General features: G+C 42.2%; 1 protein-coding gene across 1 annotated transcript; it reads left to right on the forward strand.

Annotated features, from left to right (window-relative positions):
* The first annotated feature begins 880 nt into the window (after positions 1–880).
* On the forward strand, positions 881–5,812 carry LOC108799951 (nicotinamide N-methyltransferase-like). The gene is made up of 3 exons (XM_018571896.1): positions 881–1,028; positions 3,364–3,571; positions 5,392–5,812. The coding sequence occupies exons 1-3, from the start codon at positions 881–883 to the stop codon at positions 5,810–5,812; spliced, it is 777 nt and encodes a 258-aa protein (XP_018427398.1).
* The last annotated feature ends 21,514 nt before the right edge of the window (positions 5,813–27,326 follow it).

Consider the following 27,326-nt stretch of genomic DNA (forward strand, 5'->3'; position numbering starts at 1 on the left):
GGGTGCCTGCCGGTCGCTGGATACCGATCCGATGCTATGCGGCGGCCGGCAACTGTGCTGGGTCGCACCGGCTGCACCGGCGGTAGTTCCGCCACTGCACAGAGCCTTTACACTGGCTCCTTCTGGGGAAGTTCCTAGAATAGAAAAGAACAGAAATTAAAATAACACTCTGCATGGTTGCTCCAATAATTATGGGTTCATTTTAGAGCACAGGTTAGGTTAGCTATTAGGGCTGGCATAAGGGTGGGGTAAATCTGAACTGCAGACAAACAGCTTCACGGTTCAAATGCATATGGGAGCTGACTGTAATTCTTGTAGGCCAGTACTAAGATTTACACCAACCAGGTTCGTGTTTTAATTTTCTCTACTGAAATTAGTCAATGGAGCTTCACCTCCCCACCCCACCTGTCATTGGACAGTGAATGAGCAGCATGAATCTCTTTAGGTCACTGCCTACTTTTCCCCTGTCAGCATGCTGCTGGCCAGACCTTGTGTAGACACCTGCTCTGATTGACACAGAGTATTCCCCCTTCGTCTCCCAGTTTGAGTTCTACTGTACATAGGATTACAAAAGAGTGATATCAAGACAGTGGTTGCATTTTAAAGTACATTTTATCATGTGTAATGAAAAAATAACTGCATTAAATTGTGCATTTATGTCGTCCTGGATTTCAACTTGAAGATTAATCATCTGGGCGAGTGGGGAACTTTTATTGGTTTTTACTTTGTGAGGCATTGTTGCCCCCAAGCTTAACACTTCCAGTGTCTGTCCCTTTGCACTGAACAAAAACTGACCTACAAACAACAACCATGGGGTACCATCTACTGTACATTTTGACTCATTCTCACTTCTTTACATACAGGGTGGTTGACGTACAACATGGAGGTTTTGTCAGCATCAGAAGATCATGTATATGACAAAGATTTTGACGCAAGAAAATACCTGGATATGTTCTACAGAGTAGATCCTAAAACCCATAAAGATACAGTTTTCTTGCTCACATTTCTAAAAAACATATTTTCATCAGGTACGTAATACTGTTGATGTAAGTGTAGTTCCTGAAGGTCTCTTCGGGTCTGGGTGGAAATTAAAGAGGAACTCCAGGAATTTTAAAAAATAACCCGTGTAGTGGGGCTACTACCATACTGCAAAGGTTGACTTCTTATTTTTCTCTAGGGGGGAGAATACAGAAGATATACTCACCTGATCCTCAGTCCTGTTGCCGTCAACGCTCACCTCTCTTCCCCCTCTACGCTCCGGCTGTGCTATGTTGCTCGGCATCCTCAAGTGTAATGCACTTGCATTACATGTGATGATGTCACATGTCCTTAGACCACCACAGCCTAGGGGAGAAAAAGTACATCTTCTTCATATGAGACCCTAGACCAAAATGAGCAGTTAACCCTTGCACAGCAGGGGTAGCCCAACTGCAAGGGTTAATGTTTACAATTCCCGGAGTTCCTCTTTAAGGCATTATTTTAATTTGAAATGTCCAGTTGATTTATTTCACATTTTCTTACCTTTTAAAGGGATTCAAGTCTTACAGATTACCCATGGAGATAATTTACTAAAGGATTAGAGACTGTTTACAAAGTGAATGTTCATTTAGTAAATAAGGTGAGGCGTGTTCACTTTGAATAACCAATACCCAATCACTTGCAAGCGAATTGTTTTTTAAAAAAATGACTTTTTGCACGATTGGATAATTGAAAGAAATACATATTTGCCTTATAAGCTATGTCAACAAATACTTTGCAAAGTGATCAGTTTCTATTCCTTTAGTAAATCTACCTCATTGCATACTGAAAAAACACAATGCCACATGAGAAGATTTACCAAAAACTACTGAAAAATTAAAGTAAGGCAAAGTAAAAATCATATGGTTAAAAATTAGTTTATTCATCTTTGAAATAGAAAAATATGTGAGATTTGTCATCTTTTCCCGTTATTGCAAAAGGGTCAGTTTACCTGAATGGGTGCATGAGGACTTGTCCATTTACGAATCCAGACAATCATATTTCTAAAGTGTATAGTTCTCCAAAGAATGAAGATACATATTTAGAAAAAAATTAAAAAATATTGGATACATTTATTACTCTTTCATGTGATATTTGCATATTATATATACATTATATTTAAAACCTTTGTATATTTTACACACACTGCAGGAAACAAGTACACAATGCCTATTTTTGTCTAGACAGGAAATCAAACTAGTAAACACTTGTCAACAACACACAATATGCTTGCCTACACTGTGTGCAAATGGCGTCAGGCAAGGCCATTTTTATAGCATATTCCCTCTTTGCCCATGCAAAGCAAAGCATCAGGTATACATTATTATGTGGTATACATATACAGGTATACATAATATTTATGTGCTCTACCAGCACCTTTGCAGAAAAATACCTGGTGCTCCCTAGTACCCCTACCTCCCAACTTTAAAAAAGGACAGCCTGAAGAAGGGATAATGCAGCGAGCTGCAGTGTAAAGTAGGCTTGGCTAAATAGCACTGAATATTGGGTGTGGTTTAATTGGGCATAATTAAGTAGAATCTGAATCTAATCGCAGTATACACTGCACATGTGTTTTATTTGTTTTCTTTTAACCTGTATTGTACCACAAGCAAAGTCCTACAGACACACATAAACCTCAGAACAAAATACATTCCATTGCATATGCCTTTCTGCCCGAGCCTACCTTAAAGAAGGATTTAATTTAAACACTTAGGGACTATGTAGCAACCAACAGCTGTTAAAACAAACACTTTGGTCAGGAGCATATATCATACAGTATACTGTACAGAGGTAAGGATTATGCAACCTAGTGTCCCTTACATTCCTTAGAAATAAATATCCAGCGTCAATTGTCAGTGGGGGAAAGAAAATGCCTTGCTGATGGCAGTAGCACAGCGAGAGGGGGCAGGGGGGGCACAGCCCCCCTTGTGAGACCCTCACAGCCACCTGAGACTCCGCACAGCCATCCTGAGACCCCCACAGCCCACCTGAGACTCCGCAGAGCCCACCTGAGACCCACACAGCTTACCTGAGACTCCCCTCAGCCCACCTGAGACTCTGCACAGCCCACCTAAAACTTTGCACAGCCCACCTGACACTCCGCACAGCACACCTGAGGCTCTGCACAATCCACCTGATAGAAATTCAGAACAGGAAGAGAGCACAGGAAGTTATCAGCTGACATGATTTCTTGAAGGATCAACAAATATGTTGCATTGATTAAACAGTTTTGACAAAATGCTTTCATTAGTATAGCCAGCAGAACAAAAGGGACCGAATAAGAGAAGTGTTGGGGTTTACATGTCTTTTAAATGTGCCATCATATTTGATTTTTTTTTTTATTAGGTCGTGTGGAAGGCAATATTCTTATAGAGATTGGTGCTGGTCCCTGCATATATCATATTCTGTCTGCCTGTGAAAACTTCAAGAAGATTTACCTCACAGATTATGTACAAGGAAACCTGGAGGAATTAGAGAAATGGCTAAAAGGTGATAGGGAGGCCTTTGATTGGTCCCCATTTCTGAAATATGTTTGTGACATTGAAAACCACAGGTATGTGCTATACATCTATTAAAGTACACTGTATTCATGATTTACATATCTAGCCTTTGAAAAGCATGACATATGATAGATGGAGTAGAGTGGGATTTCATTTTAACAGTGCATACAGTGTATGAGACAGATATCCAAGTAATGTTTGCTGTACAGAACTGCAATGCAATACAAATGCAACTCAGTGCCCTTCAGTATGGAGCAACTGGAGCACATTCCATAAAAAAGGTCAATTTTTCCAACTCCCCCTTTTATACAAATAAATAAAGTAATATGGATATGGATGGGCTCACATGAGCATGGCAACCCCAAAAAATTTCTCCCTCTTGCCACTTTTCTAAAAAAAAAATTCTGAAAAATGTATATTATTGGAAGATTTTGGTATATTCCCTAATAGGGTTTTTTAATGTCTCCCTACATTGTCTATCAAGTGCTTTACTGACTTGCAGCGTCCTCTTTGTCTTGCCTACATACATATTGTCACCTCATCTGATAAATTACATACGACGTGGCATAATTAATGAATGATCTAAAATCATACATTTTAGCAGGTGAGGTAGCCGTCTGTAGGGGTATATGGACAACGTTGTACCGATTCTAACTTGTTTGGGGTGAGGTAATACATTTCCTTAATATGGTTTTTCATGACATATTTGATTGGGTGAGCATAAACAAATCTTGTAGCTACTGTATTGCTCATCTCCGAAGGAGCCGCTGGATGACATGGTCTTCCTTAGCCTGTCTAGATATTTATAGCAACCTGGCTGCCCCAATAGTACTTACCTTTCTTCTGTGATGACCGAAAAAGCTGAGATCCAGACTGTAGATATGATGCTGAAGGGACTTTGTTGTAGAACTTCAGGGAGAGAGGGTTAGGGCTAGGAACATCCAGGAAGGTGTAGACTCATTTAAGTTATAGAACAGAGCACTTGCTGCCATCACTGATATAGGACCTTTAAGCCAATGGTGGCGATCTGCGTCTTGGGCACCTGGCTAAGCAGTAGGTAAATCAAAAGTCACCAGTCCATTCAGGAACAGACTCTCAAGTTATAGCAGAGGATCACTTATCAGGCTCCCCACACCTGCTGAAGTTACTCTGACATTTTCATCCTCAGTACCAGTCACTTGGCCCCCAGACTCAGGCCTCAGTATGAGCACATGGCTTGGCCTCCTAGGCTTCAGGCCTAACCAGATTAGACAGTCAGTAATAGCCTCCCCTCAGGCAGGGCCCGGGGGAGAAAGATAGTCTCACATGGTCCACCCCGAATATTTATGTCCTCTCCCAGCATGTACCACTGGCCATGAACCTCCTAGTGATTGGCCAGTAGATATTCATAACATTCTGTTATTGGTTGCTGTGCTCTGCGGCAAGGATACACCCAGCAGCAGGCAGATGCAAACAATAACAGATTTCTTAGGGGAAACCAAATGAGCATCAGCATCAGACTGAATACAATCTGACAACTACATTTAAATAAGAATCCTGCTTAACAGGGTGTTACACTAGACAAATGGCTCCAATATATGTATTTGAGCTGTATATTTAGCTGTATACCTGGAGTTCAGCCTACTGTTAAATATGTCATAATCAGTCACATACTTAGCTACAACCAAACTACAGTATATAGCACAGGGAATATGAGTCCTATTGTGGTACACCAATAATACACATTACTTGCTCATCATCGATGTTGAATTTAGTGCACAAATCTATCCAGAAGGAACTGTGTCTAATTGCTTTGATCAATATATATAAAAAAGCTCTCAATATGTTTATTTTTTTCTGATATCTAAAGTGATCCTAATATTCCCAATTCTAGGTCCACTGAGGAGGAGAAGGCAGAGAAGATCAGGAGAAAAGTCTCTCTCATGAAGTGCGATGTCACCAAAGCCAACCCAATTGAGCCAAATTCCCTTCCCCCCGCAGACTGTATGATCGTTGCCTCATGTCTCATCTGTGCTTGCAAGAATGTTGAAGATTTCAAAACTACCCTAAAGAATATTGTATCCCTGATCAGACCCGGGGGTTATCTAGTTATGATCGATTACATGGGAGCCTCATATTACATGGTCGGGGAGGCAAAGTTTCAAGTTCTGTCATTGAATGAAAATATTCTGCGAGAGGCAGTGACTGAGAGTGGATGTGAGATTGAGGAGTTTACAAAGTGTACCGACTTTCAGATTAGAGAAGAGATCTTTGATTGTAAACATGTTTTCTGTCTTCTAGCTCGCAAACATTGAGGCCATAGAAAAAAATAAAATAGGAATGAATGAATTAACTTTTTATGTCAGTTTTATTGGTTGAACAATCAAAATCTTATGATGGTGCTATTCATTTATAAATAATTTTGTCATACATAATTGTAGAAACATTAGCCTTTGAATTGATTGTCATATATAGTACGGTCCTTTAAAATTAATTTATCACCACTGATTTGAAATGTAGAAGCACATAGAATTAACAGCATTAATAAAGCATTATAACCTTTTCTGTTTAATGTCTATAAATATATTTTTCCAGACAGAAGACATTCTTCCACAAATAGGATTATAAATCTTTTATGTGATGTGATGGGATATGTGATGGAATGAGATATGTGAATACTTTCTAAGAAGGCTCTACTGTGCTACACAACAATTTGGCTGGAGGGCTTTTGATTGCTTTAGTCCCTTCACCCCATACCCTGTATGGTTATACTGTGTTGTTGCTCTACTCCAGGGATGTCCAAACTGACATAGACTATTGGTTTTGGAACTTCTTCTACATGAATAATCGAGCAATTGTACCAGGTTTCAGCAGCAATGGTGCTGCATAGTATGGTGTGATAAAATTGGACAGTACTTAACTCTGTCTCAGGCCTTGCAAAGCAGGTCTTAAAGGGTTATTCACAAAGTTTCCAAAGGTAGCCGAATGAATAACCCACCCGAAGTGAGCCGAACGCTGTTCGTCGATGAGGTCATCATGCACGCGCATGGTGACGTCATGTGCGATTATATCACGGCTGGGTGTCACCCGGTCTCCGCTCTGGGTGACACCCGGCCTCAGGACGCCCCTGGTCAGCCGAACATGCTCTGCAAAATACACAAAAAAGTTTTTTTTCCATTGATTCATGTCTCCCAGGGCAGTACCCGGATCCCCATACACTTTTTATGCCCAATAAATTGCACATAAGGCTTTAAAATGGGGATATTTGATTTTTAAAGTGGTACCACCACAGATTTGCATTGAGTCCGTGTTCAAATTCGAACTTTTCCAATGTTCAAATGTTCGAATTCGAACCCAACACGTGGGTGTTCAGCTCATCACTATTCCTTAGCACCATCTCTCCATGCAGGTCATAGTCCTTTCCGCTTATACCTATGCTTGCTCAGCTCCATGACCCCTCCCCTAACCTACCTAACCTCCCACTAGCACAGCACTTTCAGTTCCCGCACCAAGCAGCCAATTCAAAATATGCTGCCCAGCGCCGAGTATCAACTTGAGGTGGGGTGGGGGTATGGCTGCTAAGGAGCTCCATAGCCCGCAATATGCTGAGTTTTGTTTCACAGGAGAACATAGTAAATGTCCTCCTGTGACCCTAAAGAGAACTATGGCCAAAAAAGGTTGGGCCATAGTTCTCTTTCAATTAAAGCAAGACAAAAAGAATTACAACACCTAATGGGCAGTATATGGTCTCTGGAGGAATAGGGGAAAGTTATCTATACTGCCTGTCTATCTCAAACACTCGCCATAAAGATACCTATCAAAGATGTATTATATGTTCCTACTCTTGAAAGTGCCCTCTTTTCAGTGAAGAAGCTCACTAAGCAACGGAAAGGAAGTAGCATTTAGAGGCCACAGTACAAAATGAAGCCACATACTAGCATAAGGAAATCCATTCCCGCTCACTATTACTCTATATTAGTAGTACAAACTTCTTAAAACTGTGGCTTTTTTTGCAGAACTACAAACCTCAGCTGTCTTGTAAGCTATCCCAGACATTCTGACGTTTTTACAGTTTTAGGAAGATTGCATTAGACATACAGGGTTAATTTTAGTGCTGGCAGGGATGACCAGAAGCTCTGATGGCAATAAAGACAGCAAAATGAATTTTCCTTACTGTACAGCTTGCAAAGGGGCATCTTTTGTTAGCAGCTACAGCAATCCTTTAGATTCCTCTTGTTCCCTGACATCCACTCTTCTTGACTGGAAACATCCTCGGGTGTACAGGTTTAGTGTCAACTGCAATTATTCCAACCCCTAATAATACAGTGCTGAATTTGTATTATCTTAACATGGGCACAGATTTTCTTTTTAATTTTCCTCAACAACCTCCCTAATGGGTCCCCCCTATCCTCCTCTAATGGATCCCCCCTATGCTCGCAGATCCCATAGAAGCCGCATCAGCTGCTATAGCTATAGTTGCACCACTGCAAGTATTGTATACCGCTAGTGTGCCACAGCCAAGTATTTACATAGGGCAAACTATTGTACATGTGCCTGCCTGGACAATGTTATAGGTTGAACTCGATACTATGTAACTATGTAATAATGTTTACAAATAAGTGTTACATTCACAATGTCCACGCGGTAGGTTGGCTGCTTATTTAAAGTGCAGTGCTCTCAATGCCATAGTTTAGGTTGGCAAGTAGGATCAAATATACTGTGCAAGTGAAATATGAATACAGAACTGGAGGTGAGGACCATAATATGAATAAAATATATAAGAATTTTAGCTGGAAGTTCAGAAATAGTCATGTTGTTCTATCTTTTTATTTGTATCTAATTGTTACTCATGAATGTCCTGTACAGAGGAAAAAGCTCTGTGGTATCAAATAAAATGCTACAACTAGAGAATTCCCATGAGAGTAACATGGTAGAAAGTCACTCACACTCCAATAAGATTTTCTGTCAATGTTCTTTATTATTATCTGCTGTCATCTCAGCACCCACCCATTACCTTGGGTCACAGCCGATCATGAGTGCCATGGGATCTACTTCTAGTTCCCATGAGAGTAGTGGCACAAAAATCTGAAGAATTCTTTTGAAGACTTGCTCACAAATATTTCCCCAGGTTTGCATTTCTTTGAATATTTTGTAGCTGATGGGATATATTTTTAAGAGAATACCTTACAATGTGTTTGATTTTAAACCTATCTTTCCCTTTTTTAAAGAAGTGCCACAAGGACAGGATGTGAGAGAAAATCTCTCCAATGGGGTCACAAACTAAATGAACTAACCTAAACGAAGCGGAATGTTAAAGTGTATGCAAACAATAGCAGTGAATTTCTCTTAATTGCTACCTTTTGCTCTGTTAAATGCACCGTTAAAAGTGTTTTGTTATATCTGTTTGATAAGTGCAAAAAACACTTGCCAAAAATAACCTTGTAGCAGGGAGCTCTTTACCAGTCGCTGCTTCCCCTGGCGAGCAGTAACATCTCTTTGGTGAGTGACACCCTATTTAGTGAAGCGGTGATTGTTAGATCACCCACTCACTCCCTGGTTAGCTGTCAGAAGGTAAACACAATGATCACCTGATCACTGCCTACCTCTGACGCTAGGAAAGCCTACCAGTGGATTGAATTGTTCTCTGTACAGGGCTCCCTCTTGGAGGGGCCTGTGTTTGATTAGACACAGAATGGGCAGCCATTTTGGAAGCAGAGAGGTTATATATAGCCTCTACTGCCATCATGTGGTGTGACCTGCAGTGTGAGGTGTATTGGGATATGAATTCTGCACAGGTTGATTAGGGGGAGATAGGCATAGTGCAGGGAAGACTGCAGACTGGAGACTGCTGCAAGTTTGGGAGTGACCCTGTTGCAGTCTGCATCTGGTTTGGCGTGTACTGCACCACCAGCACAGCAGACGACTTAAGCCACTAAGAGACATTGTAGACCTTGTTTATGGAACACTCCTCGGCACTGTGCAGTTTATGATCCTGTTTGCACCATTGTTCTGTGGTAATGCACGCATTATCACACAGCATATTGTATTCCTTTTGAATAGCATCCCAACACACTTTGATGACACACCTGCATTAAACTGCTGACTAAATGCTTTCATAAATTTTCTTCCTTAAAGGCATGCATTGTGCAATCAATGACAAGTTGTTATTTGTTTTGACTTAGGTTGCTGTGTATACCTGATATGAAAACTAGAATGTCTGCTACACATATACAATGGATAATAAAGAGAATGGGCTTAGTGCAGTAAAAGCTTTTACTCAGTAGACACATCATCAATAATCGAAAGAGGAAGCATATTCCAATAAATAAAATTGTGCTCACAATTTGGAGGCTGTTCAAATCGGAAGACTAACAAGCTCAAACTATGTTGAATAGCATTCTCAAACACAGGGGTGGACAAGTCCGGCCCTCCAGTTGTACTTTACCTACAAATCCCAACATGCCTCTGCCTCTGGGAGTCATACCTGTGTAGTGCCCGCCCGACCCCCAAAGGCCTGAGGTGGACCCTCAAAGGGTAGGAAGGAACGACATTTCACTCTCAGGAGCAGATCCTTAGCCAGTGAAGGGATTGTGATCAACAAATAGGTGCCAGTCACTTTAAGTTACTTTTTTAGAATGCTTTATTGAAGAACAGCATTACTGGGAGAGAGAGTATAGGACTTCAGACTCCTAGACTCACCAATCCGTTCAGGCTTCCACAGTGCAAAAACATTAGTAGGACAGGCTATCACTGTGTAGCCGAACAGTAGCTGAACAGGCATGAGATCTTCCCTGGGAGAGACACCAGACTTGCTACTGAGGTCCATATCAGTTCCTGGTACCTCCAACAGTCATAAAGCTTCTCTGGTTCTCCTCCCCAGATAGTTCCAGACCTGACCTGGGTCCACATGCGGCCTCCTCCAGGCTTGAGGCCTAGTCAGCTTCTCCAACCTTGTACATGCCACCCCCAGGCCAAGCCCAGTGGCGGGCTGCCCTGAGCACATGGCTATTCCTGAGTATATATGCACTCACCCAGCATGCACCATTGGCCATGAAACACCCAGTGATTGGCTGGTGGGGCACAGACACTCCTAATGCCTAATGTTCCCCTATTGGCTGTCCTACCCAACTACAATCAATAGCAGAACACCTAGAATTAACCAGATAATGTCAATCTACAAATCAGCTAGACTGATTACAGCGCTAGAAATACTAAATTTTACTAGCCACTCCACTAAAGGTGGTAGGGGCTACACCTATAACTGTCAGTATTGTAAAACCTCATGGGACTTGTAGTTCCAGAACAGCAGGAGGGCCAGAGCTGCCCACCCCTGCTCTAACCGGAGTGGTTTATACTGTTCATTAATGTAATGTCTACAAGGTAAGCAGTACAGATTAGGATATAGAACGTACTGTATATTAACATGCCTGAACGTCTTGGTGAAAGCTGTGATGTCTGTTTATGTCTTATTGTCCAATGATTGTACACATCAACACGGTGTCATAGTACCATAGAGCAGTAACATTTACAATAGGAATTGTGGACTGTTAGGAATACACCTTGAAATTTATAAAGAGTGTTGTAGACCAGGGGTGGGCAAATTCGGCCCTCCAGCTGTTGTGGAACAACAAACCCCATGAGTCATTGCAAGAGTGACAATTACAGACATGAATCTCAAAAAGTTACCTGCACTCCATACAGCATACAGACCTTCACGGAAATTTGGTGCTTGAAGTGACAACATGGATGGCACCGTGTCAGATCTAGTCCATAATATAAGTCACCAGCACTCGATGATACGTGCAAGAAGTATAATCACTTTTATTGAATTATCTCAAGCGTCATAAAGCCAACGTTTCGGAGCCACGCAGGGTCCTTTCTTCAGGGCAACATAGTGACAACCACAAACATGCAACTTCCACTTTTATATGATGAGAACTCACAGAACACACCCAGAACCACCCCATAACATCATAATGACGCCAAATCCCGCCGTAATTTAACATCAAATAGCATGTATATAAACCCGCACAGTGAGAGACTGCTGCGCTTGCACAGTAATGTTTTAAAGTCTCAGGCGTCCCTTGTTACTAGGAAACTGCAATGATCCACATTTTGTGACCACCACTGCTCGGGAATGCAGTTGATGAAAACGAGGAGGCATGAAGAAAAGGTGTGGTGTTTGATGACCTTGGGCAGCCCAACATGTACGGCAATAAGCAATTTTATTTTTCCTCCTAAATGTAATTTTAGGCGTAACAACTTGACAACTTACTGTCCAAAAATAACAGTGCAACACGAGCTGCTCACTGCTACTGACACTCATGTACAGCAAAATGTCAGGAAGATAACACAGTTCTTTTATTCATCTATAAATACAGTATATCGGTAGGAAGCGCCTAACACCTTATTTCTGTATAAGGTGTGAAGCGCTGCAAATACATAAGAAACAGGCAGCAAAACAAACATCTGAAACTGCAATGATAATAATACTTTTAAAAAAATGCACTAGAGAATACAACAGGTCTACTACCACTTCTAAAGTTTCAGAAGAAATAGCAGATAGACAACAAAATTAATTTGTTCCATCAATATATATGAATAGACCAAAAAGCCTGGACATCTAAAATATCTGTATTAACGTGCAGGGCCGGATTTACTCCCCCTGCCGCCCCAAGGCCAGGTTCCACAATACAAACGTGTATGTTAAACCTACCGTGAAAAACTGGTTTCTAACTCACTTAGATCCTTTTTAACCTCTATGCAATGTCTAAGTGATTTGTTACAGTCGTAATATATCTGGTGATCCTACCAGTCTCCTTAGGAAACAATCTATTTTCTGTAGGATACTGACTATACTTCGAACACAGGTGAAACAGGATGCTGTACCAATGCATCCCATTCCTGGAGTCACGATGTTGGAATACAGCTGCTATGCCCCTCCATTGTTTGAGTGACAGCTGCCCCTGGCATGAGCATGCAAGGGATGTCACTCATCCCCTCCTACAACCCACGAACACATGGGGTTTCCATAAATATAAATGTATCCGTGGATCTGTGACATTAGTGGAAGCTGCTGAGGAGAAATACATAGATGGAAGACTCACACCCGAAGCACTGAGTGATATGTTGTGAAAGGCAGCGCTGGTGTCCAGAGTGGCCCATGCTGCCAGAGATCAGTGTTGTCACACAAAATCCTCTCTCCTTGGAAGCAGCGTGGTCGGACAGCAGTCCATAGCAACAGCAGAAAGGATTTGAATGGGCCAAGTGCTTTATGCATTTGGTATCCCGGTGGATAAAATAAATATTTTATATTTTTTGTGAAACTTCTGTAAGTACATACTCTAGTACATAGCGTGTGCTGGTTACTACTTAAACCGAAGCGCGCAGTGTGTAGCTTCTGAGAAGATACTGTACGCTATTAGCGTAGCGGGAGTGATGCAAAATGCGCAGCCGCCTTCCCCGCTATGCTAATAGATTCACTTAAAGATTTTTTTGAGAACAAAAATTGATGTTTTGGTGAGTATAACATGTCAGTACTATAGTAGTATGGGAATGGGTTACTTAAGATAAGAGACCTCCCATAAGAGAACTTATACAACATGAAGGCATTTAGGGACTTATGCATAAAAAGTGTGTCGACATGACAACTTTTTATTTGTAACAGCAAATCAGCTTCCCACTCTCCAACCTGCAGTCCAGGCCTACAAATAAAATCAAGGACGCAAATGGTTGCTATTCACTTGTTGGCATATATATATGCACATTAGTGATAGCTATTTACCCTTCAACATCTGATAATTCTTCTTTAGTTGTGCACCAGAGGATGAAGCCGAGTCTACAAAAAGAGGGATTATGCTCATAGAATTTAATCCACTGGCTCCTGTGTTCTTTCCCCTAGTGGACTATAAATACGTGCACCATTCATAAACATTAAACAAACGATGTTTTGTAGGTACTTAAAGCCACATCTTCAGTTTCTTTGGCATTACAGAACAAGTCCAGTTGAATGTGACTAACTACAACTAGATATACCTGGATAAATACAAATTTTTACAGATAAGCCATTAAGTCCTTCCACCAGTTCTGATCACAGAGCTTACCCCTTTATTATCCATTTTGTATATAAAGTGTTAAACTGCGCTCAGTAGATATATATAGGCTACACCTTCTGTAGCCTTCTGTAGCTAATATATATCTATATGCATGCGCAACAGAAGGTGTGCGGGATGTGCGTGCATTCCAGTAAGGTATTGCACAGGAATAACATCAAGGAGACCATATATAAACAAGCACACTGGACTTCCTCTTTGCTGATTGATCTTCAGCCGGACCTATTGTCCTGAGTTGTTAGTGTGTTGTATCCAGTTTCTGACCTGGATTGCCTTGGTTATTCTGCTGCCTGCTTCATACCCTCGCTACCTCGGCCTTCTCTCTGGCCTCCTCCTGCCTGTACCTGTTTTGACCTTCGTCTCCTGACCCCGGCTTGCCTCTTGACCATGCTTCTGGCTTCTGGCACCTCAATTGTTTGATTGGCTTTGACTCTGGCACCAGTGCTACTCTATTTCCTTTGTTCCCTGTCACCACATCCAGGGGTATTGGACAAGGAACGCAAGGGGCGCCATTTCCTCCATGCGGTCTCAATCCAGATACGTGACACCTTCTTGCTTTCCTCTTATAAGCTACCAGGAATATTAAACTTTTTAGGAAAACAATCTTCATAGTGAAAAAGCATTTATTTAAAATGTTAAAAAAAACAAAAGTTTAAGAACACTCACAAATTATCCACCGCACAGATGTACACAGCTCAATCTTGTTGTCGGCCACACCTCTGTGTCGGCCACACCTCTGTGTGTTGCTATTTAATGTGTGATGATGTCACAATCTTCACCTCCCTACACATTTCATCATAAAGGGATCTCATCTTTTTTTATCATTAAACAACATGGTATGGAACTTGTCTGAACCAAATGAAAAAACGCAATATGGCCAAAAGCATATGTACACCTGACTGACCACCTATATGCTTGTTGCACATCCCAGTCTAAAACCGTGATCATCAATATGGAGTTGACTCCCTATGTGGGGCTCCCACTCTTCTGTAGTGGCTTTCCATAAGATTTTGGAGTGTGTCTGTGGGAATCTGTGCCCATTCAGCTAAAAGAGAATTTGTGAGGTCAGATACTGATGTTAGATGAGAAGACCTGGCTAATTAGCTTTTCCTTTTATTCCGATGCTGTTCAATGGGGCTGAGGTCAGGGCTCTGTGCAGGCCACCCTAGTCTCTGCACCAGACTCGTCTTTGAACGCCGAATAAACAACCGAACTGAATCCTCAACCGGCAACACATCCCCCACCTGCAACCACCCGGGACCGTTTTTGATGGACTAACCAGCTCACTGATACGCAATGCTCCAAAAAAAGCCAAAGTAAAAGCCGCAGTGAACAAAACCGTCTCAAACCAGAAGAGCACATTAATCCTAACTGGACAATGAGATCACCCAAAATAGCAAAAGATACCGGTCGACGAGCATCCGGTTTCCTAAGACCCCTCCTGTAACCCTTCATGGCCTGCCGGACCCGAAAATCCTTTGTATAGTCTAAGCCACCCAACAGTTTAAACAAAAAGGCCAAGCCGGACAATTTTCGATCCATGGAAGACGCGGATGCCCCATTAACAAAGTTGTGACTTACATAATACAGCACCAGATCAGGCCCAACATCATCCAAGGAACGTGTACCTGCCACCCGCAAAAAGTCCCACCAGTCGCTCCACACCTTGGAATACACAGACCACGTGGACGCACTCACCGAACGCCTGATCAAACCATCAATCACTCCAGCGCCACGTTCCATAAATGTTGGGGACAAGGAACGCCCTGTTGCTCCGCTCCCGGTGCCAATGCTCGAAACCTGTCCCACTGGAATTGAGACAAAGAATCAGCCACTGAGTTACACGTACTAGGAAGATGCAAAACATAAATAAACGTGTTCAATTGCAAGCAGCGCAACACCAAATGTCGCAATAACCTGACTACCGGGGGCGATGAAGCTGAATTACGATTAATGGCGAATACCACCCCTATGTTGTCACAATTAAAACGCACCTTTCTGTTCTGAAATGAAGCCCCCCAAAGCTCTACTGCTAAGACAACTGGGAACAACTCAAGAAGCACCATGTTAGTCAAAAAACCCGCCGCCTTCCACGCACTAGGCCACTCCCCAGCACACCATTTGCCTCGGAAATAAGCACCGAAACCCGTAGATCCCGCCGCATCGGTAAACAATTCAAGGTCAAAATTACTCACGGGACCCTCCATCCAAACCGACTTTCCATTAAAGGACTCCAGGAACACATACCAAACTCTCAAATCATCACGGAGATCTTGAGTCAAGCGCACAAAATGACTAGGCTTTCTAACACCCGCGGTGGCCGCGGCCAAGCGACGACAAAATATCCTGCCCATCGGCAAAATTCGACAAGCGAAGTTCAATTTACCCATCAAAGACTGCAATGGACGTAACTGAATCTTCCGTTTACCGGCAAACGACATTCCATGCGATCTGTATAGATTTCAATGCCCAAGAAACTCAAAACTGTGGAGGGGCCCATCGTTTTGTTCCGGAGCCAAGGGAACCCCAAAACGGTCAGCAACATGCTGCAACGAGCCGAGCAAAACACTGCACACGTTGGAAGAGGGAGGACCGATACACAAAAAATCGTCAAGGTAATGAATAACCGAGGTAATACCTGACACGTCTCGCACCACCCATTCTAAAAAGGAACTGAACTTCTCAAAATAAGCACATGAGATCGAACAACCCATCGGCATACAGCGATCAACATAATACGAACCTTGCCAGAAGCAACCCAACAACCTAAAACTCTGCGGATGGACAGGCAACAGACGAAAGGCAGATTCGATATCTGTCTTAGCTAAAAGAGAACCCTGCCCATAACGCCGGACCCAATAGACCGCCGCATCAAAAGACGTATACGACACCGTACAACAACCCGGGTGAATCGCATCATTAACAGATCCCCCGTGCGGAAATGACAAATGGTGAATCAACCGAAACTTATTCGGTTCTTTTTTGGGCACTAAGCCAAGAGGCGAGACCACTAAATCGGGCAAGGGCGATGCTAAGTAGGGCCCGCCCATGCGGCCCAAACTCACCTCCTTTTCTAGTTTTACCGATACCACTAGAGGGCTCTCCAACGCAGACCGCAGGTTTTTGGGAACTGGAGGAACCTACGTTAGAGAACAAGGAATAGGAAAACCGACCGTAAAACCCTCCGCCAACAAGGCCGCTGCCGCCCTATCCGGGTACCTATCTAGAAAAGGACGCATCCTTGCTACTGTCACTGGCATCGTCCCTCTTACCAGACGACACGCCGGAACGGCCCTTACCTTGCTTGAAACATCGGGTAAAAGCATGGGACCCCCCACAACCGGAGCACTCATGCTTGAACGTGCAATTGGCCCCAAACCTACAGGAACCCTCGTTAAATTGCCAGCAAAACCCCTTTTTCTTAGCGGCCTGGGGTCCTGTGGCGGAGGCACCCCTCGACCCCCCCTAGAAATAACTGAAAACTCACCTGAGCCGACGTCATCAGTTTCATCCAGGGGGCGTGGTTTGCGCATGGAACCAAGCAGACGTGCCTAGCTTCGGCTCCGTCTCCCTCCCCGAGCAATCTCGACTATTACCACTTTATACGACCAGATCCCACTCGACAACCTCTCTCACCCATCCCTGCAGATCATGGGCAGAACACCACGCCGCAAAGACCCGGCTAAACAATCGAGCAAGGGCACCCTCAAGATAGAAAAGACCCTCTTCCTCAACCCTCTTCGTTCAAGCCCCACCTAACTTTTTTGACCTGTCCAATCAGGTAAGTGACCATGTCCCCAAGACCGAACCCACGTTAACCCTTTAGGCCTTGTTCACACCAAGCGCGGAGCAGATCCAGACCAGAGCAGGTGCAGGCCGGATCAAAACTGCGTCCAATGTATTCCTATGGTATTTTGACCTCTAGTTCACATCGCAGCATGCGGATCCAGACCAGATCCAGAGCAGGTGAAAAAACTGCGGCAAGCCCTATTTTACCTGCTCTGGATCTGCTCTGGAACGCATCAAAAACGCATAAGAAATGCAACGCAATGCAACCCAATGCAATTAAATGGGAAAAAATAACCATAAAGAAAAAAAACCTCTATGGTCATCTGTCATGACCTAATCTTCCTTTGTCACTTCCTGTCTTTAGAAAAGGTGACCTTGTGAGCTGGAGAGCAAAGGAAAAATGGTGGACCAGTTTTGTGACCCAGAGAGATATATAAGCTAGAGAAATAGGGAGAGAGTTATAGAGAAAGAGAGAGAGATATATAAGCTAGAGAAATAGGGAGAGAGTTATAGAGAAAGAGAGAGAGTGATGAGAGTGATAGAGAGAGAGAGATTGCTAGAGAAATAGAGAGAGAGATATAGAGAAAGAGAGAGTGTGATAGAGAGAGAGATTGCAAGAGAAATAGAGAGAGAGAGTGATAGAGAGAGAGAGAGATTGCTAGAGAAATAGAGAGAGAGTTAAAGAGAGAGCCATAGAGAGAGAGAGTGTGAGATAGATTCCATCACAAGGGACACATCACATGCAAACATTCCTACCTACATATCGACATGCTGGTGTATGAACAAAACTTGTCTGGGTGTGCACGAAGGTCTGCATGTAAAGTCCCAAACTGGCCCTTTGGATCTCTTTCTCTCATCAGTGGGTGCACCCAAAAGCGACGTCTCCTTACAGCACTTTGGCGTAGCAGTATAATAACCATCACCAGGAGCATGCCTGCATCCCATGGATCCATGTTGCAACAATTTTACATGTGAAACAAGGTCAGAGGAAGCAGGAAATAATCGGAACAGCTAATGAAAGGTCAGAGGTAAAAGGCAATGACCTCATAACCTTGTTAGCTTCCTGAAAAAAAAAAAAAAACGCATCAAAAACGCATCGTGCGTGTGCAGAAACCTGACCGGATCTGGTCTGCATTTGGTGTGAACAAGGCCTTAGCTTGTCTCCCCTATACACCTTGTCATGTATGCCCTGCGCTTATTTTTTTAATTTTTTTTTTCGCTTCGGGCCTTCATGCCCTTCTCCAAACTGTTGCTGCAAGACTGGACACCCACAATTGTCTAAACTGTCTACGTGTGCTGTAGGTAACATTAACAACATTCTTCACTGGAAACAACTGAACTCAATAATAAGGAGGGTTGTCCACATAATTTTGCCCATATATCTTATTTTTGCACAGAATGTATATTTGGTGTTTTGTTCAGCTGGTGTTTATAAACTATTTTCCAAATGACTATAATAATCTCGTAGCCATTGTTTGCTTAGCTGCATCTGGGCCCATTAGACAGGAAAGGGTTCAGACCAATGCATTGTCACTATTAGGAAGTTGGTGCATAGCAATGATGTGGAGTCAATGCTGGAGCAAGTACAAGTAGAAAGTGGCAGAAAGTGGCTGGAGGATCAGCAGCACTAAGTTGAAAATAAGGATGAGAAAACGGGAAAACGTAATTTACATATAAAAAACAACTGCATTTGTTCATGATACACAGCGCACGTAGCAACATATCTCAAGTTAGAGTTAAGATCTGTACGACAATCATGTGCTGAGCAAAATATATACAATTCAGTGAAATATGTGATATAACAATACTATATATGAGTATATGCTTTAAAATGAGTAGAAAAAAGCATATCAAAACATGAAAAAATGTGAACAGAGTCCAATGTGCAACAATAAAAATTGTGCAAATTCTGCATTTACTGGGTGGAGGTGAACGTCTGTCAGGATTCTGTGGCAACTGCTTCCTTGGAAGTTTGGATCTATCTAGTGGTGGACTATCCCCTGCATTTATTTGCACAATTTTATTGTTGCACATTGGACTTTGTGGTTATCACTCTGCTCACATTTGTTCATGTTTTGATATGCTCTTTTGTATTCATTTTAAAGCATATACTCAAATATCGTTTTGTTATATCACATATTTCACTGAATTGTATATATTTATTTAGCTCGGCAGATGATTGTCATACATGTTTTAGATATTTTTTATTTATCTTGAGTGCCTAGTAGCTCTTATTTGCATTTCACTTGTCCTGATCACTTATTGTTTTTATAAAGTTAAGATCTACTAACTTAAACACCTGGTGGCAGTATAGCTCCATTTTCAGATAGGGATTACGTTTGGTCACTGCCTAGTTTGCCCACAAGATGGCAGTAAACACACACTCTAAACAAAAAATGCATCTTTCTTTCATGAAAATGTTGTGTATGGCTATTTTTGTTATTGAATTTAGTGAAATAATAACACTCAGTATTACCCTATATATTAGAAATTATGTGAAATATGAATTGCATGCACATTATGGGAACACAACACTGGTATAATTCAGAAACATCCTGTACTACCATCCCTTTCATCAGAGAGAATTGTGATGAAGAAACAGAAAAGATCAATCTATCATTCTTAAGACCATTTTAATGTGCAGAATGGGATTTCTTCCCCACTTTTATGTTCTTTTTACTATTTAAACTTGCACTTGTATTTGAATGCAGTTGACAGCTGGCTTGTCAGTCTAGCTTTAGAAATAGCAGGAGACCACAAAATCTGTGTATCCTAAAAATTAACATAGAAGGAACTGCAGTCACTGTGCTGGTAAACACGCTCCCAGCACAAACAAGGGACACCGCCTGTATGCATATATACAGTATATGTGCCAGCTCAGAGGTGAAGCCCACCGCCAGGCTGCCACATATATGTGTACAGCCAGCACTAATGGGTTAAATATCTTTAAAAATGAATTACTTCACATTAAAAACACCTAAACAGATCTGGGAGGGCTTGTTTTGAACTCAACTGAACCACTATCTTGGCTTGCTCTTAGACCAGTACCTTCATCCTCACTCCCCCTCTGCCCCAGTGGTAAAAGGTCCAGTGAAACAACACGTTCTATACAGTGTATAGAACGTGAAGACACCATGGGACATATCATCACTTTACTGGAGGGGGAGACAGGCTGGAGGGAGTGCTGCAGGAGCCAGCCGTGGTTTGGGTGAGTATAACTTTTTTTTATTAGCTCCTTAGACAAAATGAGTCACCGCAGTCACCGCTATCTGCAGGGAGATGATCAGGAAGTGAGCGAGCGACGGTATGTGGTCGCTCACTTACTGATCCATAGAGCCGACGTGTGATAATTTTAATGTCCCACGTCGGCTCTAACTATGAAGCTCTAACTATCAACCACCTCACAGTTCTCCTTTAACCTTTGCATCGTGGTGTCAGCTCCACTGCAAGGCTTAAGATTTGATTTGTTTGTTCAGAATTTGTATATTGTTTAATATCATTAGTCTGAGATTAGACGCATTGTAATATTCTGTGCACTTGAATTTCCAGTTTAGCCATTGGCTTCAGTTATTACAAGGGCGTCTCACTCTTTCTATTTATTCACTGACTTCGCTCTATATAAAGTGCAACAGGTAAAGGTGGGCTACAATGTCATACAGATCTTAACTCTAACTTGGAGATATTTTGCTCTGTGCGCTGTGTATCATGAACAAATGCAGTTATTTTTAAATATGAAAATTAAGTTTTCGCCTTTTCTCATCCTTATTTTCAACTTAGTGCTGCTGATCCTCCGGCCACTTTCTGCCACTTTCTACTTGTACTTGCTCCAGCATTGACTCCACATCATTGCTATGCACCAACTTCCTAATAGTGACAATGCATTGGTCTGAACCCTTTCCTGTCTAATGGGCCCAGATGCAGCTAAGCAAACAATGGCTACGAGATTATTATAGTCATTTGGAAAATAGTTTATAAACACCAGCTGAACAAAACACCAAATATACATTCTGTGCAAAAATAAGATATATGGGCAAAATTATGTGGACAACCCTCCTTATTATTGAGTTCAGTTGTTTCCAGTGAAGAATGTTGTTAATGTTACCTACAGCACACATAGACAGCTTAGACAATTGTGGGTTTCCAGTCTTGCAGCAACAGTTGGAGAAGGAAATGTTTGGTTCCAGCAGGACTGTCCCTTGTGCACAAAGCTGGGTACATAAAGACAGGGCCGTCTTTAACGCAGGGCAAAAGGGGCAGCTGCCCAGGGCCCTGTCATTGATGTGGGGCCCAAAGGGCAGCTGCCAAAGGTGGCCTTTGTACCTGCATGGGGGATAGGGAGCCTGCCAGGTGAGGGGACTACAGTGTGAATCAGGGCAGCATGAACAGTGGGTGTCTGATGGGGAGGCCCTGAGTGTCTGTATTGGCTGCTGGATGCTGCATGTGTGTATTAGGGAACACTTAACGTCCAGAGAGAAGGGTCACTACATGCTACTTGTCTGTACGTGATGGGGGTCACTACATGCTTTCCATGTACATATGATGGGGGACAATAAACCTTAGTCAGTGCTAGCGTAAGGCTGCATAGACAGTCGTCTGAGGGCACAGAGTGAAGAGGGGGTGAAAAATGCACCTTCACTGTTGTACACAATAATCCTTGGCCCGGCCATGCCCTTGAGTCCGCAAAAAATACACCCGCGCCACTTTTCTGTTTACTGTGCGATCGGTATTGCATAGTGTTGCTCCGCCCCTGCTGTATAGGCATATGCATGAAGCATAAAGAGAACATATTCTACCGGAGTCTCCAAGTCAGTGGATGGTTCAGTCCACCGAAGGTTGTATTAACATAACATATGTAAAGATCTGCTTTGTGTACAGCTGAGTAAGGAGGTGGCACAACACTAAAGTATTGTAATATTTTTCTGTCTTGTCTGACGCTCTTTAGGTTAAATGTGACAGCAAAACTGAAGGCACCCACTGGCAGCTTAGAGGAATTGCAATATTCTCTGCAGCTTATTAACTCGAGTCCCGGCTGCCATTTTAAAACAGCATTGGGATAGTTTTTCTTAGCGTTGTTTTAAAACGTCAGCAGGTGTCAGCAGCTCTGGCGTTGTAACTGCTGGCAGAGACAGGAGGGGTCCAACACAAAGCCCAGAAGCTTTCCAATGCTTCTACAGCTCACTCCATAGTATCACTTCCTATGAGTATACAGGCCAGGACAGAGCTCTTACAACTCTGTCCAGAGCACTGCTAAAGTGATCTATTGCTGGCTTTAAAATAAATAAATAAATAAAAGTATTCCCTCCCCAACTTAATCTCCAGGTCACAACAATGATATCGGATTATCTGGATGACATATATATTCCCTGTGCAAGTATCAAATGCTCATGTAGGTGAATCCAATACTATTTGAATGTTTTGCAGTCAGAAACTTGTAATAAAGTTGATGTTGTGCTAATTTGAGCCCTCGTCAACCTGACATAATGTTATCCTTATGTTATGTTAACAATTTCCACAAACCGTTCCCCTCCCCTTATCCTTGCGTGCATCACAATGTAGCATTAAAAGGGGAACAAAGTTCTTCTCAAGCAAAATTCTATTGTTCACTTTATCATTCTGCCGCATTACATAAAAGTTGCACTAATGTGATATCATTTTAATTAGCAGACTTTGTTGCTTTTGTTCTGTGGTGAATTAATGGGCGTGCACAAATGATGTAGGTGTCGCTGGAAAAAATTAGAGGAAAATGCATTTTTTTACAAATTATTCCCAATAACAGCCAATAAAATAAAAATATATGTATCCAAATTGGCTACCAAATTAAAGCTCTATCTGTCCTGAAAAAAACAATTTATAATACATTAAAGTAGACTACAAAATCTAAAAGATATAATGTGCGGAACAGAGACATTGCTCAAATGCACTGGGACGCTCTGGGAGATATAGGTTAAAAAAAAGATCAGGGGAACGCAAGCGATTAAAGTAGTATTAAACTCTCAAACTTTTTTTTAATATAGAATCCAGATTTAACAAATATACATTGCCAAGCAAATTATTTCTTTACCATTTTGCCCAAGCACTTATAGTCATCATGTTTCCAAACAGCCAACTCCAAGTCTCTCACCTTGGCTTCTCTGAATGTCCTATCCAGTACAAGATCACAGGAACAGATCAGTGTCCAGCAGCTGTCCATCTATTAGCTTGGAGAAGGGAGGAAGAAGGAGCAGGGAACAAAGATGCCCTGCTGTGCCTGTGTGTTTGTTACTGTCACACACAAGGGTGACTACATAGGACCTGGCAATGGAAAGGAGTCACCCTAAAACAGGAAGTCAGGACTAGTGCTCAGTAGACCAGTTGATTCTGCAGGAAACATAAAACCTTTAAACATCAAGGAGCATCATCCATTGTAAGTGATTTAATCAGCATTTGAAATAGCTTAAAACCCTTTTTGACTTTAATATCACTTTAACCTCCCTGGCGGTAATCCTGAGTCTGGCTCGGGGTGAATTAAAAAGTTCAGGCTAGTAAATTAACAGCAGAAAATACACAGCAGGGAAAACCGAAATGTGTTTCCATGTACATTCATTTTTTTAATCTAGGTTTTTAATCTGTAAATGTCTGCCTTTAGCTCGGGTGTCTTGTCTTAACTTCAGTACAAGTACGCTTAGGACTGACCCTTTAAAGCAGAGATCCCCAACCACCGGGCAGCGGACCGGTCCGTGGCCTGTTACCAACCGGATTGCAGCCACCAGCAGTCTCCTGGGCAATCCCGCTCCAGTCCAATCCAGGTCCAGAGAGAAGGAGAGCGGGGCAGCACGGCCGTATCCATGAGGAGAGCAGAGCAGCACGGCTCTCTGTTAGTGCAGAGAGCGCAGCAGCATGGCAGTGTCAGTGAGGAGACAAAGCGTGGAATGTGGGGAGTGATGGCCGAGTGGATGGACTGACAGCTCTGCACCGAGCCAGGGACATGTGATAAGGTAATGACCCTTGTAGTGTGTGCAGCCATCTCCTACATGTCCTCCCTTCATATTACACCCACAGCAGTCTGGAATCCCCCTGTCTGCCCTGTGTTATGTTATCTGCCACTCCACCATACCCTAATACACCTAGACCACCCCCGCCCCGGTCCTCGCAAAAATTTTCATTCACAAAGCCAGGTCCAAAAAAGGTTGGTGACCGCTGCTTAAGAAGCATTACCGTTTACTTTTACGTTACAAATATCCAACACAGTTTAATATCTGTCTTATCGGGATTAAATTTGTATCTGAAAATATGATTTTAAATTTGCTCAGAATGTGCTAGCCTGATAAATATACAGCTGTCGTTTTTATTAGTATATGTATGTCTGTTTTGTGTATGGATGCATCACTCAGAACTCCAAAAGGACGTGCTACTATTTATAAGGAAGGATTAGTTCCCTCTTGTGGCTCATACATGGCAGTTTACAGAGCTGCAACTTATGAAAGAGAACAGTATGTTAAAGTCAATGGGTTGTGTTATTTGCTACCGAAATATTAGCACTGGCAGCTTAATAAGTAATTTTTTTTTAACTATCTGCTGTACTGATCAGAGACACTGAGGCTGATTTACTAAGGGAATTGAGAATATTCACACAATAAATAAATCATAAATATATGATTAAAAATAAATACAAAAAATATCACTTTGATCATCTAGTCATGTGAAAAGCAAACCCCTGTTACTTATTTCATCTTTACATAAATGGGTAATTAAAGTGAATATTCACACAGTTTATAGTGTGTTGATTTGTAATTTTTCCTTTAGCGTATCTCCCAACTTTCTGAAATGAGAAAGAGGGACACATTCCAGCACAATATATTTAGGTAATGGACATACCCCTGCCGTGTCCCCAGTTATGTGGACAATTAACAACTGATATACCAAAAATTATTGGTTAAACCCAAAATTGTTTCCCACCTTTACTTTTCCTGTATACTGCCCTTTCAAAATAGCAAACAATAGAATTAAGAGATAGGATGAAGTGAAGGTTTTAGTGCAGAATAACACTACGGTATACGTATATATATATATTATGTACATCACACCAACAAGAATGAAAACTGAGGAAGAATGAGGGACAGTTGGGAGGTATGCTTTAGTGAATCAGCTCAACTGTTTTTAAAGAATCACTACTAATTATGGTGATACTGAAAATAACTGTGTATTATAGAAATGTTATGGTTTTTCAATTGGAGTATATGAGTAGTCCAAATAGGGCTCGTTTTTACCAGCACGTTGTGGTAACACACGACAACACAGCATGCATGTGTTGGTGCTTTACAGTGCCATTCTTTTTAAATAGTACCCCAACGTACCACCAGAATGATCCTGCGTTGCAATGCACTGCAGCTCACCTCAAGGAATGATGTGTATTGAAGTGCCCTAGGCTGCATTCACATGGGCCATTCTGGGAATCAGATGCGGCCATTGTTCCCGTTCAAAAAAAACAGGGTGACAGCGGCCGGATCTGTCAGCGGTAGACTGCATTTAATCATGCATTGTACGATTACATGTGGTTTGGGACAACTGGTTGCAGATTGCAGAGGGGATATGAGGAGATATTGAGCAATCCAGTGGGGCTTCTATTATTAAAAAAGTTAAGAACTCCTGCTTAAATGTGAACCTGATGTTTGCTGATTAAAAAAAAGTAACATGTTCACTTGAAAGGGCAAAGTACAGGTTGACTTTAAAGGTACACTACAGTCAAACAACATTTTTCATTTAATGAAGAACTCTAGGCAAATAAAATCTTAACCCTTGCAGTGTGGCTACCCCAGCACTGAAAAGGTTAAGTGCTTGTTTTGTCTAGGGAGCTAAAGTAACAGAGTTATACAGAGTTATACTCACCCAAACCATGATCCCAGCTTGCCTCTAGATCAATCCCTTCAGCCTGCCTCCTTCTCTACACCAGCAATGGAATGTCCCTTGGCATCCTCACTGTATAGGACATGATGAACACACTGCAGATCCACCCACAAACAAAATAGCATTATAGGGAGGTTATATAGCACAGTATCATATGACAAATTGCTGCACTCCCCTCCAGAAGCCCCATGTGAAACACAGTTAGGTTATTATATACCTTCTGGAATGGAGCAGGTTCATCAACCCAAACCTTTCTGCGCCTGTATACTCAACAGCACTGCTAATAAATAAATCATATGTACCTATAAAATTCATGGAGGATGTGTTACACCAACAGAGTTCTTATTCGACCTTTGCTGCATTGTTTATTGAAATATATTCAGAATAAATATTTGAATTTCAATGTGTGCCTCCAGCAAAAGTCTTCCAGCTCACAGTAAAATTAACCAAATTGGTCAAATAATTCTCTTTCCTCTTCTGGTGTATGCTTGAATAACAGAGTTGCTGGATTATGTTTTTCATAGTTACATAGTTCGTCAGGTTGAAAAAAAGACACAAGTTGACACAAGTCAACCTATAGGGATAAGAGAACAAAAAAGAAAAGAAGAAAAAAAACACATTGCAGGTACTCACAGCTGACCTTGTTAGTAAATTTTAAAGGGAGGTTAGAGCCTATTAAATCATTAGAAACAATTATCTCTCTACTCACTTAAGGTGCCCATACACTGCACGATAATCGTATGCGATCGGGTTTTCGTACGATAATCGAGCAGTGTGAACGGAGACGTGCGACCGTTTCTACTGTACGGTCGCACGTCTTCTGTCGAACCAGCATGTTCGAAAACCAGCCGGGAATCGTACGATTCTCGGCTGGTTAGAACGGTGCTCGGAAGATAAATGCTGAACGGGCCGGTGTGCGCACGCGCACACTGCCCGTTCAGCATTGCGGTCATCGGAAGCCCGCCCCTCAGGAGGGCGGGCTTGCGATGATCGAGAGTGCGATCTGCCTGTCCAAGATAGGCAGATCGTACGTTTTTTTAATCCC

This window comes from Nanorana parkeri, unplaced genomic scaffold (assembly GCF_000935625.1).
Source record: "Nanorana parkeri isolate BGI_ZX_2015 unplaced genomic scaffold, ASM93562v1 scaffold1861, whole genome shotgun sequence".
Lineage (NCBI taxonomy): Eukaryota > Metazoa > Chordata > Amphibia > Anura > Dicroglossidae > Nanorana > Nanorana parkeri.